At 45.3% G+C, this 18,621-nt stretch overlaps 1 protein-coding gene across 4 annotated transcripts in view; it reads right to left on the reverse strand.

Annotated features, from left to right (window-relative positions):
- PTPRG (protein tyrosine phosphatase receptor type G) overlaps positions 1-379 on the reverse strand; it is a 565,261-nt gene extending 564,882 nt beyond the window's left edge. For 3 of the 4 annotated variants that reach the window (XM_033141322.1, XM_033141320.1, XM_033141319.1), the window contains exon 1: positions 132-379. In XM_033141322.1, coding sequence (XP_032997213.1) covers positions 132-216 — 85 coding nt within the window. In that variant the 5' untranslated portion in view covers positions 217-379. The remainder of the gene's footprint in view (positions 1-131) is intronic. The other variant, XM_033141323.1, reaches the window with a different exon arrangement.
- Between the last annotated feature and the right edge of the window lie 18,242 nt (positions 380-18,621).

The following is an 18,621-nucleotide window of genomic DNA, read 5'->3' on the forward strand; positions in this document are numbered from 1 at the left end:
GGGACGTGTAAGCGCAACGGAAGACAAGACACACGGATCCCGAGGTGGAGAAGAGATCTTGCCCCCTCCCCCCACCCCAAAAAACCGCTTTAAAAAATAAAAATCCACCCCATATTAATATTTCCACTCACCGGGGAAACACACCACGTAATGGAGCACGGAGACGGTGATTTTCAAGAAAAAGATCCAGCAACACGGTTGCAGTAGCCTCAGCATCTCCAAAGCCGCACATCGAAACAAACAGAAGGGGGTTCTCTCTTTAAGTATATTTTTAAAAATTCAGAAGGATGAGGATTCCACATACACCAACAAAAAAAAAAATGTGTGTGAGAGAGAGATAGAGAGAAGGTGCGGGGGTGGGAAACTTGTTGAAAATAGTATTTAAAAAAAAAAAAAGTTACACACTTTCCTGCTCCGTCTCTGGAACAAACAAACAAAAAAGCAGGGGAGGGTGGGGGTTAACCCGAAAAAGAAGGAAGCCGGAGCGATGGACCAACCCCCCCGCCCCTCGCTATTAAAAATAAGAATAGCAAATTGGCGCGCGCGCAGCCTCTTCCTTTCTCTCTTCTCTGCCCTGAATTTGTGCCTCTGTTATGTGTGTGCAAAGATAAAAGAGTCCCGGAGTTCAGCAGACCCGCCGCTCCAGGCCTCGGGAGCAAATGCTGGCAGCAGGGTGAGGGGAGGGAGACGGGACTCGGGAGCCGAGAGCTCACAACTTCCCTCCAGCCCGCAAAAACAGCAGCAGCGCCGGCGCCGGGGATCGGTGGCTAGCGAGCGCCTCGGCTGGGCTCGGACTCTCTCCTCTCGCCTTCATGCGGGCAGCACCGTGCAAGGCCAAAGGGAAGGAGGCATTCTTGCAAACAGCAGTCAGAGCAGCGGCGGCGATAGTAGCAAAATCCACTCCCCAGCCCCAGCGATCGAGGGCTTGCAGCAGCAGCAGCGAAGAGTCGGTCTGCCCGGAGCAGCTCTCAGTCCATCCCGCTGCTAGAAGTTGGGGCTCCGGAGCAAGCTGGCGAGGAACAGTCAGGCAGGAGCTGCTGGAAGCTTTCCATTCTTCCATACAGGAAGTAACATGTGAGCCTAGATCCTGGCTGAGACTTTAAAGCGGAGAGGGAGAGGGAGCGGAAGGGAGAGAGAGAGAGGGAGAGAGAGAGAGAGAGAGAGAGAGAGGAGAGGCGGGGGCGCGCAGGGGAGGGGGGAAAGGGGGGGTCTCGGCTTGGCGCGCACTCGAGACTCTTAAAGCGGCAGCGCCCGCTTGCCTCGCTCTAGTCTCAGGTTCTGCTGGCGAGCCGGAGGAGGGAAAAGAAAGGCAGAGCGCGCGCGTGTGTGAATGAACGTGTGCATTTCGGGGAGAGACCTTTTAATGCTTGTACGTAGGCACGCTGTTTCCTTGCACGCACACGTCTCCACTGTGCACATTCACTCTCTCTCTCACACACACATACACACACACACACAGCAAGCGATCCTCTTGTGGGAAGGGAAATCCTTTAGGGATTTCGTTTCCACGTTCGCGCACGCGTTTCGCAAAGCTCTCCAGCACGCCTCTCTGCGAGCAAGGGACGTTTCTTGCCTCCGCCGCCGTCGTGACGCCTCTCTTGCCCTTGCCGGGCGTGCAGGCAGTGTCCGGCGGGGCAGGCAGCGGCACACGCCTGCTGCAAGAACTTCTCTCGCACTCCTCTTCGGTGGATTCCTCTTCGGTGGATTCCTACACGCATGTGCGCACACAGCGCTTTCGCGTTCGCTCGGTGCCACGCGCTGGACGGATTCGCACACGTGCATCCCGCGCCGGAGACACAAAGGATATATTCTCATTCGCGGTATTTCGAGAGATCAAAGCCAAGACGAGCGAATATATTGCACAATATTCCGTGCACCACGAAGATGTAACTGTTCGACAGTGGAACGGATTCCCACGAGAGGCGGTGGACCTCAGCTTCCTTGGAGGTTTTTAACCAGAGGTTGGATGTACCACCTTGTCACATATGATCTAGCGGAGATTCCTGAATTGCAAAGGGTTGGACTAGATGACCCTCGGGGGTCCCTCCCAACTCTACAATTCTGTGATAGGCCTACTCTTTCACAGTTACTTCCTTATATACATTAATTTTGTTTCTCGTGCAACCACCCACAGACAGAAAAAAGGGAAATCTCTCTCTCCCCCGACCCCGTCCAAATACACACAATCTTTCTGTCTCACGGACACATACGAGTATTCCCACTCTCACGCGTGCACACGCAGCTGCCGCTTTGTGCTGATCGCTCCACGCATTACTTAGATACACACACACCCTCCCACGCACTCACTGTTTCACACACATAAATGTTTTCCCCTATTCTCTTTCTTCCACGCACACACACACTCCCTGTACTCATGCACACACACACAAACTATTTTCATGTACACATCCCGGCTGGATGCGTTTAACCATATTCCTTCGCACGCTCTTTCACACACACACACGCTTACTCTAATGGACGGGGTACCAAATATCAAGCAAATATTGAACGCGCTCCCTCTTACACATGACAGACAGACAGACACACACACACACACACAGAGAGAGAGGAGAGAGAGAGAGAGAGAGAGAGACTTTCTGCATGGCAAAAGCCTGCACACACACCCACACACACACCCAAGCCCCTTTGCAAAATCAGGCCGGCTGCATATTTTTTCAATTTCCTGACAGCAGGGGGACTTAAAGCAATATCGATCCATTTAGCACCGGGGTCTTTTCTAACAAGTGCAATACAATAGCTAGCATGGGTGTGTTTTTACTAAACAGTTCTAATCCGATCGAGCACCATAAAATAATGCAGACATATGCGTCTGTGGGGGGGGGGGTTGGTTTTTTTTTTAAGCCAGACCCGCAACATTTGAGCAGTGGCGGAGAGGTTAAAAGGAACCTTACAGCTGTGATCAGAATGAAGCAGAGCCTAGAGGCTAGGCTGATCTCTGGAAAGATAGGAGGGAGCGATTTCCTTTTTAGCCCATGCGTTTAAATAAAAAGCAATCCGGGAGAGGCGTTCTGGAGGAAATGCCTTATCTGTAATGAGTTTTGTCCCTTCCTTTAGACTGGGAGATTTTTATCGAGTTTTAGTTATAAGCAGCACAGTATTTTGCCTTTATGCTGCTCCTAACTAGTGCCTGGGAGCTGGGACTCCCCACCCCACACCCCGCTGGATAAAATGTATAATTGAGTCAAGATAATTTGGCATTTGTAATTTTTCTTTAAAAGGAAAAAAAAAGCACATCCCACACTTATCTAAATTGTATCTCTTTGAAGCTACTTGTACTATTATACTACCTTCGATACATGCTGATGTATTGTATTATTTGTTTGTTTGTTTCCTTAAAATGCAAAATTATTATATGCAATGCAGCTGCAGCAAGTGTGCAAAAAAATATTCTGAAAAACTGGAGTTTTGAGAGTTCCAAATGTATTCCAAGCATTTCCATAACTTCACACAGAACCAGTTACAGGTAGCTGTGTTGGTCTGCCCTAGTTAAAAAAAAAAAATCCTTCCAATAGCACCTTAGAGACCAACTAAGTTTGTTCTTGGTATGAGCTTTTGTGTGCATGCACACTTCTTCAGATACACTGAAACAGAAGTCACCAGACCCTTATATATAGTGAGAGGGTGGGGAGGGGTATTACTCAGAAGGGTGGTGGGAATTGGTGATTGGCTGATAGGTGTGGAAAACCTGTTGACGACTGTTAACGACTGCAGTTGGTCTTACAGGAAAAAGCAAGGGGTGAGAGGGCTAAAGATAGCTTTGTCATGTACAGTATAATGAGATAAGAATCCAATGTCTTTGTTCAGACCAGGTCTCTCCATGGTTTTAAGTTTGGTGATTAGTTGCAATTCAGCCACTTCTCTTTCCAGTCTATTTCTGAAATCCCTTTGTATTAAGACAGCTACTTTGAGATCTTGTATAGAATGTCCTGGGAGGCTGAAGTGTTCTCCTACTGGTTTCTCTGTCTTGTGATTCCTGATATCAGATTTATGTCCATTTATCCTTTGGTGTAGGGTTTGGCCTGTTTGTCCAATATAAGAGAGCACAGAATGTTATGCATATGGCTGGCCAATGTGTCTCCCCGCCCCCCCATCCCCCCACATTTTTGGTAAAGCAAATTATTCAAGGGTGGGTGGGAACCATAGCTCAGTGATAGAACACCTGCTTTGCATGCAGAAGGTCGCAAGTTCAATCCCTGGCATCTCCAGGTAGGTCTGAGAATGTCTCCTGCCCGGTCTCACTCAGTCTAAGGCAGCTTCCTGTTCTCCTAACCTGCAATCTGGGTAATTTATCAAATGTATAACATGGATAAGGTGTTTTGATGCAGGGCTGCCTTGCAATCATATGAATATCATCGCTATTATTGTTAAGGTTTATTATTATTCTTGCCTGCCCTTCACCATGATGCCCCAGAGCAAGCTACAACAATGCAAAATGCAGCATTACAATCAGAACAATTTTAAACAATATGCTTCTTCACTCAGAAACAACCTCTCATACTCTGGAATACACTGCTCCAATTCACTTACACCCAACTTATATCCACTTAAAACCCATCTGAACTGAATGGCGCTTGCCTTTGGGAGCAAACAGGTCTATGATTGAAATGTTGCTTTAAAAATAAAAAGGTATGCCAGTCTGAAAAGAAATGATTACATACACACACACACACCCCAAAAAAAGAATGCTATGGGAAAGGACTTTTCTATTAATATTCTGGTGCCTTTTAATTCTGGGTTCACCCGTACCTCCAACAGAGAGTTACAGATAGAATGTGAGACTCTTAATCTTGGGGTCGTGGGTTCAAGCCCCATGTTGGGCAAAAGATTCCTGCTAGATAACCCTCGTGGCCCCTTCCAACTCTACAATTCTAAGATTCTATGAAATTTTCAGAGATCCCTGGAAAGAGGGATTGACTGCGAAACCACTCTGAGAAATGTTGCTCTGTGAGGTGAATAAGGGTCTCCTAACAACTGTCAACACCCTTAACAGCTCCAAGGATCTTTTGGCGGGGAGCTGTGGCCGTTTGAAGTGGTATGGTACTGCTTGTGAGAGGCAGAGAAAGGAGGAGTAATTTTGTGTATGCACAAAGATAACTGGAGGAGCCCAGAGACAAGGCAGCACAGCAACCAGCTGTTTTTGTCAGCCAAATGTGTGTTTATTTTACCTAGTACAGTCATTGGAAGTCGAACGGAATCCGTTCCAGAAGTCCAAAGCGTTCGGAAACCAAAGCATGGCTTCTGATTGGCTGCAGTAAGCTCCTGCAGCCAATCGGAAGCCGCCGAAGCCCTGTCAGATATTCGGCTTCCAAAAATAGTTCGCAAACCAGAACAGTCACTTCTGGGTTTGCGGTGTTCGGGAGCCAAAACATTTGGGAACTACAACTGTATTTGACCAATAAGCTGACGTTACCTGGAAGAGGAGAGACAGGGTGGTTGCAAGGTCAGAGCTGTGTGGGTACACCAGGTTGGGTCTGACGGTGCACTTGTGCAGCCCAGACCTCCCCACTAGCCTGCCCCCCACCCAGGTAAGCTGCAGTGAGAACAGCTCTGCCCTACATGGGCTGCTACTGCTGCTCCCTTGATGCAAAGCATTCCAGCCTCACTAAATAGCTATAAAACTACACTGGTGATGGAAGGAGAAGAGACATGGACCCCGGGCTACCACACACACCATTTCTGTCGGAACTGTGCCTCAGGTGGGTGACTAGCACCAATAATACTTCTAAGGCCACATTCACACCATACCTTATGGTGCCACCTTAAACGGTTGTGTCTTCTCCAAAAGAATTCTGAGAGCTGTAGTTTTCTGAAGAGAGCTGAGAGCTGTTAGGAGGCCCCTGTTTTCGTAACTTTCCTCAAAAAGTTCCCTGTGAAGAGGAACAGTTTGTTGTTCTGGATTGACTGCTAAGGCGCTCTGGGAACTCTAGCTCTGGGTAGGGAATAGAATGGGAGCTGGGTATGTTTAGCCTGGAGAAGAGAAGGTTAAGGGGTGATATGATTGCCATGTTCAAATATATAAAAACATGTCATATAGAGGAGGAGAAAGGTTGTTTTCTGCTGCTCCAGAGAAGCGGACACGGAGCAATGGATTCAAACTATAAGAAAGAAGATTCCACCTAAACATTAGGAAGAACTTCCTGACAGTGAGAGCTGTTCGACAGTGGAATTTGCTACCAAGGAGTGTGGTGGAGTCTCCTTCTTTGGAGGTCTTTAAGCGGAGGCTTGACAGCCATCTGTCAGGAATGCTTTGATGGTGTTTCCTGCTTGGCGGGGGGTTGGACTGGATGGCCCTTGTGGTCTCTTCCAACTCTATGATTCTATGAAAGTCTCCTAACAGCACCCTTAACAAACTACAGCTCCCAGAATTCTTTGGGGGGGGGGAGCCATGACTGTTTAAAGTGAAACCATAATGCGTTAAATGTATGGTGTGATCGTGGCCCGATTCAATGTAGAAACTTCTCCAGAAGGTAAAAAAAGTAATTGTTCTGGGTTAGCAGTGATCCACGTCCTCAGAATGTGCTTCCTTCACATACCCAGTCTATGCTTTGTATGTGTTTTCTCCCACAAAATAGTATTTTCAAGGCCAGACAAGCAGACAAAACTGCCATCAATGCAGCTTCCTGTATGCTTTTCTCTTGTCCAAAATTTCTGCCTTGATGTGTAAAAAAAACCCAAACAAATTGGCTGCAGGCAGGGGGAAATTAAATGGCATGTTGGTGACCTGATACTCCAAATGAGGATATTCCTGTTATGGCTCCAATTAGAGAGGGGGGGAAATAAGCAAAGGGGCTGAACTACCTTAAAGTTTATTTTGAAGGCTAGAGGTCATCCCTTCCCCATTTGCATATTTTCTGGCATAGAACAACGGAAGCTGAGAGGATAGGAAATGGTGATGTATCCATGTCCTTTATTTGGGAGGGTCCCAACCAATTGTGAGCTGTAATCCACAATATTTTGATGTTAGCCCCCAATATTTTGATATGTTAAGCCCCAAAATAAAGAACAATGAAATGTTTTGTCAGAGGGTCCTCCTTGTTGACTTCCCACAGGTATCTGGTTGGCCACTATGAGAAAAGGATGCTGGACTACCGGTAGATGGGCCATTGGCCTGATCCAGCAAACTCTTATGCCCTTATGGTTCCCATGTTCCTGAGGTAGGAGTTTGGTAAAGTGTTACTCCTTCCACTGCTGTCCCATTGACAAAAAGCTACTTGGGTTTTTATTCATCAAGTAAGCCAATACAGTATATTGTTGGCATCTGTCTGTCTCATGAGACAATGGAGGAGGGCACCTTTAGGGGTGAAGTCAAACCACTGGAGTTACAGTGCCTGCTGTGGCTGTAGAGACCAATGTGGGAGAGACATGTTTTGTTGGAGCTGGGGCAGATGAAGGTGTCCTCTTGTGCTGCTGCAGATGCACCATGGTGTTTCTTCTCTCTGAGCTCCCAGTGGTTATTTCTTCTCTGGTCACAGATATATGATCTGACTTATTGTCTCCAGGTGCTGCGGTCGTCTGCGAGGGATTCCCATATGGAAGGGTTAATGATGCAAGCCTTTATGTCACCTTTGCAGACGTCTTTGTAATGCAGAGTCAGTCTGCCAACAGGCTTAGTGCCTAAAGCCAGCGCCCTTTAATAATAATAATAATAATATTTATTATTTGTACCCCGCCCATCTGGCTGGATTTCCCCAGCCACTCTGGGCGGCTTCCAACAGAAATCAAATACAAAAATATCAAACATTAAAAACTTCCCTAAAAAGGGCTGCCTTCAGGTTTTTTCTGAATGTCAGGTAGTTGTTTATTTCCCTACCTGTGATGGGAGGGCGTTCCACAGGGCGGGCGCCACTACTGAGAAGGCCCTCTGCCTGGTTCCCTGTAGTTTTGCTTCTCGCAGTGAGGGAACCGACAGAAGGCCCTCGGCGCTGGATCTCAGTGTCCGGGCTGAATGATGGGGGTGGAGACGCTCCTTCAGGTATACAGGACCGAGGCATGTCCTTGGCCATCCTGCCATCTTCCAGTTTGTGGACATGACCAAGCCAGCACAGACGTCTCTGAGAAAGATGTACGAATGTGCTGGGAATGTGGGCTTGGGAGAGCACATCTTTGTTCGAGGCTCTGTCTTGCCATGTAATGCCCAAAATCTTCCTGACACAGTACATCTGGAAGGTGTTGAGGCATTGCTCCTGACGGTTGTAAGTTGCCCACAACTCACTTCCATAAAGCAGGATGCTGAACACGCAAGCCTGGTAGACCTTCATCTTGATATTATCGGTCATTAGCATTGCATTCTCCCAAACCCTTTTGGAGAGGCGAGCCATTGCCGTGGCTGTCTTGCCAATATGTTTGTCCAGTTCAGTATCAATGGAAAGGTTATTGGTTAGGGTACAGCCCAGGTAGACCAAGTGCTGGCGACATCCTGACCCAGATGTTGGTCTTCATCAGGCTGAACTCCCTGCAAGCTTGGGCAAAATGGTTGCTGAGTCTCTGTAGAGCTTCCTTGAAGTGCACAACCAAGGTTGCATCATCTGCAAACAACATTTCTTGGATAAGAACCTGCCACACTTCTGTTTTGGTGTGGAGACATGTCATGTTGAACAGACCCCCGTCGCTTCTTGAATGGAAGTCCAGTCATACCTTGGGTTACGTCTGCTTCGGCTTACATATTTTCGGGTTACGTACTCCGGTAACCCGGAAGTGTTTTTCGGCGTGCAGACACTTCTGCGAATGTCCATGCGGTCTACGCATGCGCAGAAGTGTTCTGTGCAGTTCGCGCATGCTCAGAAGTGTGATATCGCACTTTGCGCATGTGCAAAATGGACACTCGGGTTATGTACTTTTCGGGGTGCAAACGGCACCCCGGAACTGATCGGATACATAACCTGAGGTACCACTGTACTGTATACACTGCCTTCAGTCAAGCTGAAGACATAGGAGAAGAATATGCCAGAGAGAGTTGGAGCGACAACATAACCCTGTTTCACACCACTCTTTATAGGGAAGGAAGGCATCTGAGGGTGAACTGTCATACTGGACGGTGCCATGCATGTTCTTGTGGAAGGACACAGTCATCTTGTGGAACTTAGGTGGTCATCCTATCTTGTTGAGCAGTGTGAAGAGTCCTTTTGATCCCGCAAATCCAAGTAGGGGGCTTCCTTCCATGTCCTTCCACTTGATTTCACACCCGCTGCAAGAAGCACAAATGCTTTGTGGGTCTGGGTTCACATTTTGAAGCTACATGCTCCACTTTTGTGGAGCTGCAGCCATAAGAGTTCTTAGGCATGCGCCTTGCCCAGCCTCTCCTACCAGCCCTATTGCAGACAATTCAAAAATAAAACCTCCACAAAATCTAAATTATGCTTAAGCATTGACTACAAAGCAGCATATAAAACCAGCGTTTGAAAAAATGTTTGCAGACCAAGGCTTGCTTTAACTGTGATTAAGCGTTATACCGGCATCAAATCTTTCCTTCTGGCTTTAACATCTATGAAATGTTTTGAAAGGCATAATAGTTAAGAAATACATACTTTTGGTGCAGAGGCTCAAAGCAGAGCATGCACAACCCAATTTCCCCTGCAGCCATAGGTCAATCATTATTACATCATTGGCATATATCAGATTGAGATCGGGAATGATGGGAGTCATTTTTCTTTTTGCATTAGCAATTTGGTTGGGTTGAGGAGCCATAAAGATATATGACAGAGGTCTGGCAAATGGAAGCAAACAAGATTAAGCAGTTAGCTATTTCCTTTCCAGTATCTCCTTGCCTATGGCACATTGTCTATCAACAAGAGGTAGGTACAAATTGTTCCTTTAACTGTTCAAATAGAGAAAGCCGTATAAAGGCCATGTTTCCATTTGCAGCTTTGATGCTGTGCAGCTGGGAAGAGTGTCTCTTGCTGGGGTGAGCCAATTGTCTTCCCAAAGATTAAAATAAAGAGTTTCCAACTCCAGATAAAGGTGGGATAGAGAAAACTAAAATATTACAAAATAAAGTCAAGCTTGATTGAGAAAGTTGCAAAGGTTGCGATATATTATTGGCCGTGAAGCACATTGGCAACATCAAGGTGGAAAGAATAAACTCAGCATCTCTTTCTGTTTGACCTCCAAGCAAGGGTGAAGAGAACATGTGGTAACTTATATTTTATTTTCTCTGAGCAGGCTTTGGGTAAATACCACTGGTGTGTCTTCCTTGGGCATCTGAGGCAGCAGGGCCCACTTCCCAGTTGTAGAAGCGGCTCTGAGGGAGTGTTTTTTTCTTTTACTGCTGCTTCCATCAGCATATGGACATCACTCTTGGGAATGGAATGGAAGTCTGTTAATTTATCTGATCCGACAAGGGAAATAATAGGAAACTGAAACTCAGATTCACATTTGTCATATGTATGAATTAGTCTAAAAACTGGAAAAGAGAGCAGCAAATATTGCAGGGAGTTCAAAGATGAGAAGGTTTATTGAAGTAGACAGATATTAATGGCATTAATCATTTCTAAAGCAGGCCTGTTAATGTATATGAAGAATTGGATGGGGATGGAGGGAGAATAAAGAGGAAAGGGACAACTTGTTACAATTATACCTTGCGACGCTGCATCATGTCTTTGGCTGGTTTATATTAATGCAGCTCTGTTCTACTGGGTACGATTCAGGAACACGTGAAGTTGCCTTATACAGAGGCAGACCATTGGTCCACCTAGCTCAGTGTTGGCTACACCAGCCTTTCCCCACCTTGGGTCCCCAGATGTTCCTAGCTAGCAGGACCAATGGTCAGGGATGACCATAGGAACTGTGGTCCAACAACATCTGGGCAACCAAGATTGAGAAAGGCCAGTTTATGCTTACAAGCAGTGAATCCCCAGGGATTCAGATAGTGAGTCTCTCCCAATTTTACCTGGACATGTCAAGGATTGAACCTGGGGTCTGCATGCAAAGCTCTACCAGATTTGTTATCTTTGATACAAAGTGCATGGGAAGTCAACCAAAGATTTATAATTTGGCATAAAATTTGGACCATTTGGTTATATTATCATTTGAAATTTTTTTTAATGTGGCTTTTATTGGATTGTTAACATGGGAAACTTAATAAATATTTTTTAAAAAAACACACACAAAGTGAATGAGGAAATAATGGATGAGCATGCCTCTTCCACGGGTTCTGATACTACTACTTGCCACAGGTTTTTGGAGAGAGACATCTTCCCATTGCTCTTTTTCTAGAAAGAGAGGTGCCAGAACTCACCATGAACGCCTCCCTTGTTCTCTTATAAGGGCAATGGCGCCAACCTAAACGGTGCCAGAACTGCGTTTTGGTGAGTCCTGGCTGAAAATAAGCCCTGAATCTTCCTGCAATTCAGAAGGCACATTGGGCACGTTATCCACTGGGGCAGATTATTTCTCAAACATAATCTTCAATCCAAAATGCTAAGTGGTTTAGATTTCCAAAATTCAGCACAACCATGCAAACGCAATGTGTTCAGTTTCCCAGTACAGTCTTGTGTCCAGAAAGTGGGCACTACTGATATCTAAGCTTTAGTAGTTGGGTGGGGTTCTTTTGCTCCTGTACCAACACATTGAATTGGACCCAGTAGCTCACTGTACCAGCCAGTGCTTTCAAGCCATGGGTTCCATTGGGCTGCCCCACTTACCACCCTAACAGCTGGATTCTGCACTAGCTGCTGCCTCTGGACTGTCTTCAAGGACATCCCCATGCAGAGTGCATTGCAGTAGTCCAGGAAGGAGCCCTGTTACATGTTTAGGTCTATACTTAGTTGTGAATGCACAGAGTTTTTCTAACACATGTATCACATATGAATCATTCATCAGGGAGCCTGGTTGAGCACATATCCAGTGGCAAACCTGCACTTACTACTTTGCAATGGAGGGATGGTGAATTTGTGGCCCTCCTGATCTGGCTAGACTACAACTCCCATCATCCCTGACCATTTGGTGTTGCTGACTGGCGCCAATGGCAGGTAGAGTTCAACAACAATTGGAGAGCTACAGGTTCCCCTACATATGGTGTGATGTGTGAAACAAACCTTTTGTTTTATTTATTTTAAACCAACGAAATCCTGCCTTTCTTGGGGACAAATCTGTAACTCCCATTACTTGATCCAGAAGTCACCTGCGCTTTAAAGTTTAAGCCGAGAGGCCCCCTGTTCTGAAGGGCAGTGAGGGAATGGATGGAATGAAGAGAAAATGGAGGCACATCAGGGTTTGGGGCAAATTAACTAGTTTAGCCGCATGACAGGCAAATGGAAGATTTGGAGCAAGGCTTTGTGGAAGAGGTAGTTGATGAAAGGATTGAAAAATGAGAAGGAGAGTGCACTTTAGACAAGAATTCAATGACCAAAAAACGTTATTAAGTGCAGAGTTGAGGCATAAAGTTAGGACAATTTAAATTCCAAATTGTGAAACCGAGCAATTCCCTCCTGTCAGTGGGCAGGAGAAATTTTGAACAACAACAATTTTGTTGTTTCATCTCCTCCTGCAAACCATTTGAATTTCCTTAGATTGTCATTCCCATAGCAATGGAGCCATTAATATAGATTTTTAAAAAATAAAATAAAATGGCTGTAAACCATTGGATAGAGCGGGATATAAAACAAAGGAACACATTCACAAACGAGTAAACTGAATTTCAGTGGGAGTTACAACTTTTGCTGTTGCTTTCCTGGCAGCTGGAATATATCTAAAAACTGGACCAGGTTCTTTAACAGAGAGGAACAAAGAAACACACACACACATATTAAACATTCAGCTTAAGCTAACAAAGAGTTCAGGGCAGCAGCAATATTATTCAACATTACAATGCAACATTCGTCATCTCAAAGGTTCACTATCAGCCTAAGAGGGAGGAAGAATACCTCAGGCCATAGGGGGTGGGGAAGGAAGAGGAAGATCTGTTAAGACTAAAAATATGTTAATAGGTAAAGTGCCGTCAATGCACACCTGTTGTTTATCCGCTTTATGTGTTAAATTTCTGCACGTTCATTCAGGAAAATGTTGAATAATTGGAAAGGATTCAGAGAGCACAAGAAGACAAACTGAGCCTGCTAGGTCAAGCCGGTGGCTTGTCTTTAGTCCTCTATCGTGTTCTCACAGCGGCCAACCAATTGCCTGTGGGAAACCCACAAAAAGGACTTCAGCACCAGAGTGCTTGCTCCTGAAGCGAAATGAGCACCGAACCCCATGGTCGCCTTTGACTGGACTTAACTGTCCAGGGGTCCTTTACCTTTACTTTTTTTACTTGCTCCTCCTGCAGTTTCCTTTCCTGCAACTGATATTCAGAATCTTGCAACTTCTGACAGTGGAGGTAGAACACAATCGTCATGGTTAGTAGCCATTGATAGTCTTGACCCATGATTTTTTTTTCCTAATCCTCTTTTAAACCCATGCAAGTTGGTGGCCATTAATGCCTCTTGTGAGAGTGAATTTATAGTGCCCCTGAAGGACCAGGTGCACAGCCTGGGAGTCATTTTGGACTCACAGCTGTCCATGGAGGCGCAGGTCAATTCTGTGTCCAGGGCAGCTGTCTACCAGCTCCGTCTGGTACACCACCTGAGACCCTACCTGCCCACAGACTGTCTCACCAGAGTTGTGCATGCTCCCGCTTGGACTACTGCAATGCACTCTATGTGGGGCATTGGAAACTTGGAAACTACAACTAATCCAGAATGCGGCAGCTAGACTGGTGACTGGGAGTGGCCGCCGGAACCATGTAACACCAGTCCTAAAAGGCCTTCACTGATTCCCAGTACGTTTCCAAGCACAATTCAAAGTGTTGGTGTTGACCTTTAAAGCCCTAAATGGACTTGACCCACTATACCTGAAGGAGCGTCTACACCCCCATCGTTCAACCCAGACACTGAGGTCCTCCTCCAAGGGTCTTCTGCTGGTTCCCTCACTGCAAGAAGTGAAGTTACAGGGAACCAGGCAGAGGGCCTTCTTGGTAGTGGCGCCCTCCCCGTGGAACACCCTCCCTTCAGATATCAAGGAGATAAAGAATTACACAACTTTTGGAATACATCCGAAGGCAGCCCTATACCGGGAGGTTTTTAACGCTTGATGTTTTTATTATGTTTTTAGATATTTTTGCACAGTGGCTGGGGAAATCCAGCCAGATGGGCAGGGTATTATTATTATTATACTGTAACAAAACATGTTGATTTTATGTATAGGAAACAATGTTCTTAGAAAATTATACAATGTAAAAAAATGAGAAAACTAGTGGGTATGGAGAGCCTACTCACAGGTCCTGTTATCTGCAGAATCACAATCTGACAAAGAAGTATACCCAAACCTTGCTATACACAGATTCACTTATCTGAGCTGCCAACTTCCTTATTTCCTTGTTGTTGTTGTTGTTGTTGTTTTGCACTTTGTTGGTTGGTGGCAGCCATTTTCAGGCAGAAACCACAGAAGCAAGAGTGGACAAATCGGGGGGCAGAAGAGATTGGACAAAACAGTCTTTTCCCTTAGTCTCTCTTTTGTTTATTGGCTACAGCCATTTCATGAAGAAACCATGGCGGGTGTGTGTGTGGACAAATGCTGTATTAGAACAACTTCCATAGGAAATAACGGAAACAGTGAACTCGTTATGCAAACACTTGTCAAACGAAAGGTTTCCAAGGGACGTTTTGTGTTTGATAAGCGAGACTTGCGTGTATTTATGCAGTAACAAATAGAGTGTTATAAACAGTGAGGTAAAGACAGAAGAGAGAAAAAGGGAGAGAAAGGAGGCAGAGGGGGAGACATTATTTAATTGGTTTTTTAAAGTGAATCAACCATATTATTTTAAATAGTGAGTGTGGGCTCAAATTGTGAAAATATTCATTAACATGTTTAATAAAATCATACCAAATCACAAATGATTTGTCAGTCTTGCTTTGTCTTCTTGCAACTCTCAGTTAATAAGTGATGTAGAGGTCCAATATGAGTCCTTCTGAAGCTCCAACATTTTCCCAAGACTGCCATGTGCTGGTTGCAGGTATTAATAATACTAGTAACAACAACAACAATTTTAAATGCACAATTAAAATAATTTAAAACACACAACAGTCACAGGAATAGGGTGAGCCCTGAAAACACGCATCTCATTGTCAAAGGCCAGTGCAAACTGGTGTGTCTTCTGGATTCTCTGAAAGCTGTATAGCAAAGAAGCCAAACCCACATCTGCGGGGAAGAAATTTCACAACTAAGGGGCTGCTACACTGTAGGGTTGCCATATGTCCGAAATTTCCTGGACATATCCGGAATACTTCAGTCGGAAGCAGTGTCCAGGCAGAAATCGGCAAAATGTCCAGAAAAATCTGGATGCATGGCAACCCATGTTGGAAAGCTGTTTCTTTAAAATAGCTCAAAACCATCACTATTTTATTACATTTTCCCAAAGGCTCTGTCCTGATTTTCACTGTTTGAAATAAGGCAACCCTATAGGGCTACAGGGAATGCCCTCTCCCAGGCCACTGCCACCCTGAACAACTGAGGGCACTGGAAATATCAAGAGAGGCCCCTCTGCTGATCCTAACAACCGGGAGTGTTTGTGGGGAAGGGGTTCTGCGGGCTACACCTGGGAACTTTTGCCTGCACACCATGTTCTCTTACCTTTGAGCCAAGGCTCTTCTCTGTTTCACTCCCCGCCTCACATTCAGAGCCTGCCATACACATTTCTCCATTTATTGTGGAGCGTGCCGTGTGCATGGTTAGGATTTTACACCTCTGCTGTAAGAAGAATTGTGGCTCCTGCGAATTTCTCCCAGTTAGTGCATTATCCCCTTTTCGTTGTTGTTGTTGACGTGCACTGCTTTAGCTTGCGAAATCCTCATAAAAATGACAAGGGTTTTAAGAAATGATATAATTCCATCCCTAGAGCTCACATTACATCAAATCTTCTAAAGGGGGGAGGGGACCCCAGCAGGATCAGGTATATGCAGTTGCTATACAAAAATGTCCTTTTAAAAAGGGGCAGGATAGAAATGGGCGTTTAGCCTAAGCGTGCTTATGCTGAATGTCCTTGCCACACTTGGAATGTCACCTCATAGAAGCTGAATCTAAGTCAGGGTGAGGAAACCCAAGCCCAGGTCTAGGCCCTGTAATCTGGCCTTCAGAACTCTCCCATAACTTTCTCCTTAAGCCACACCCTTCCCTTGCCCAGCTCAAGACAGGAAAAGAGGTGGCAAGGGAACACCTAGATACTTAAAATGAAAAATGGATGCAGACCCCCTCCAAGTGTCCCTATTTTCCAGGAACAGCCCAGGATTTACAGAAGCCACCCCAGCTTCTGATTTGATCCCAACACACCCCACTTTTCCTTAGGATGTCCCTATTTTCACTGGACAACAACAACAGCAACAACATTTTCTTTGTACCCCGCCCTTCCCGGCCAGAGCTGGGCTAAGGGCAGCTAACATCATAAAACTAACACAATACACAAAGAACGTAAGAATATAAAAACAGGCAATTAATTAAAATATATCCTAAAATTAGTTCAGAGCAAATTAAAATCTGGACAGATGGCAGTCCACAGGTAAAATTGAGAGTGGTTAATATTCTTCAGGGCCAACTGTTACCACTGGTCTTATAAAGGACCCGTGAGCAGGCTAGGAGGCCTGATGTTGGGAAAGATGGAGGGCACAAGGAGAAGGGGACGACAGAGGACGAGATGGTTGGACAGTGTTCTCGAAGCTACCAACATAAGTCTGACCAAACTGCGGGAGGCAGTGGAAGACAGGAGTGCCTGGCGTGCTCTGGTCCATGGGGTCATGAAGAGTCGGACACGACTAAACGACTAAACGACAACAACAATATTCTCCAGGGCCAACTGTTACCACTGGTCTTATAAAGGACCCGTGAGTGGGCTAGGAGGCCTCTTTAATGCTTGTTCTTATACAGAAAGAAAAGAATCAGACTGAACCCCGACCAAAGGCCTGGTGGAACATGTTGGAGGGTTATCCAAGCCCCGAGCCATCTGAAGGCAGTCCCGTATAGGGAAGTTTTAAAATGTTTAATGTTTTATTATGTTTTTATATATGTCGGAAGCTGTTTTGTGTTGTGTAGGCTCCTATTTGTTATGTGCAAATGGCTTTAGATACCTATTAGGTCCATAAATTACCATATAGCATATATTCAACACAAAAAACAGCACAAAGGACAGCTTGAAATAAAGGGCCCCATTACCTTCAGTAGCTTAGGGCCTCATCAAACCTAAATCAGGCCCTGATAATGATGATTTTATTTATACTCCGCCCATCTGGCCGGGCTGCCCCAGCCACATACTTTGATCACCGATAGACCATTATTTATAGAATGTTCCAAGTTCCCCGTCCTCCTTCTCTCCTAAAGATATACAGAAAAAATGTCCCTTTGAGGCTTACAATCAGCCTACCTGGTCATAACTGTCAAGATTTTTTTTTTACATAGCTCAAGCAACCCAAAGAGAAACCCAATTAATTTCTGCTGGAGAGGGGCCTTAAATGTAGGCGCCACTTACAAAAAAACCAAAAACGAACATAAACTGAAATTATATGTAGGCATAGTTTCTTTGTGTTTTTTTTTTTAAAGCATGCTGATAAATGTGAAAATATAATTGTGTCTCCATCCGTCAAAGGTGTCAACTCTCAAATTAAAGAGAATTTGGGAAGAGGGAGATTGAACATGATGATGTAAAAGATTAATTCACACCAATGAAATATCGAGATGCCGTAACCGTTCCTGGAGGCACAATGAACAGCGAAAGGTTACTTGTTGTGCAAACAAAACGTGGTGTGTATCCTTAAGGTGGCAGAACTTTAAGCCGGGAGTGTTCAGAACAAGTAGATGCTTCTGAACCCAGTGGCTCTCGGTGTCGTTGTTTTCTGTATAGCTAAGGGACTGTGGGTGACTATTATGCCTCTATAGCTAGGACCAGCCTTCATCAGCCCTCGTTGATTCTACCACAAGGGGGAGTTCCTGCTTGAGTGAAGAAGTTTCTCCTTTCCACGTTAAAACACCAACATCCCACCCCACTCTTTTTTTTGCAACTTTCGTTCTTCTCGGCTGTTTTAGCACGTCTCTGCCAGCAGCTGTCAAGCGAAACAAAGAAAAATTAAACGACACAATATATATTCATAATATTGCTTGAAAGAGAGAGAGAGAGAGAGAGACAGACAGACAGACAGACAGACGCTGGAACTTTTTTTTAATAATTTTTTTAGTAAGTCTGTGTACTAAGCTGTTGTTAACTTTACTTGCCCTGTAGCAAGTAGTCTCAGGAGGAAGGGATATCAATCAGAGTTTTATAATTTGTTTATTGCCAATTTTTTAGTGTGAAAAACAGGAGCTTTCTGTGCCATGAACCCTCCACATCAAGAACTGCTGAGAAATCACCTGAGGGAGCCTGCGGCCTTCCAGAAGTTGCTGGACTACAACTCCCATCATCCCTGACCATGGACCGTGCCAGCTGGGGATTATGGAAGTTGGGTCCAGCAATACCTGGAAGGCCACAGTGCATGTGCAGTATATAGGCGTGTGTGGAATCAGGAAAATAGGGACATCCTATTCCATTATTATACCTTACCCATCTGACTGGGTTGCCCAAGGCACTCTGGGTGCCTTCCAACAGATATA

The sequence above is a fragment of the Lacerta agilis genome, chromosome 2, assembly GCF_009819535.1.
Source record: "Lacerta agilis isolate rLacAgi1 chromosome 2, rLacAgi1.pri, whole genome shotgun sequence".
Taxonomy (NCBI): domain Eukaryota; kingdom Metazoa; phylum Chordata; class Lepidosauria; order Squamata; family Lacertidae; genus Lacerta; species Lacerta agilis.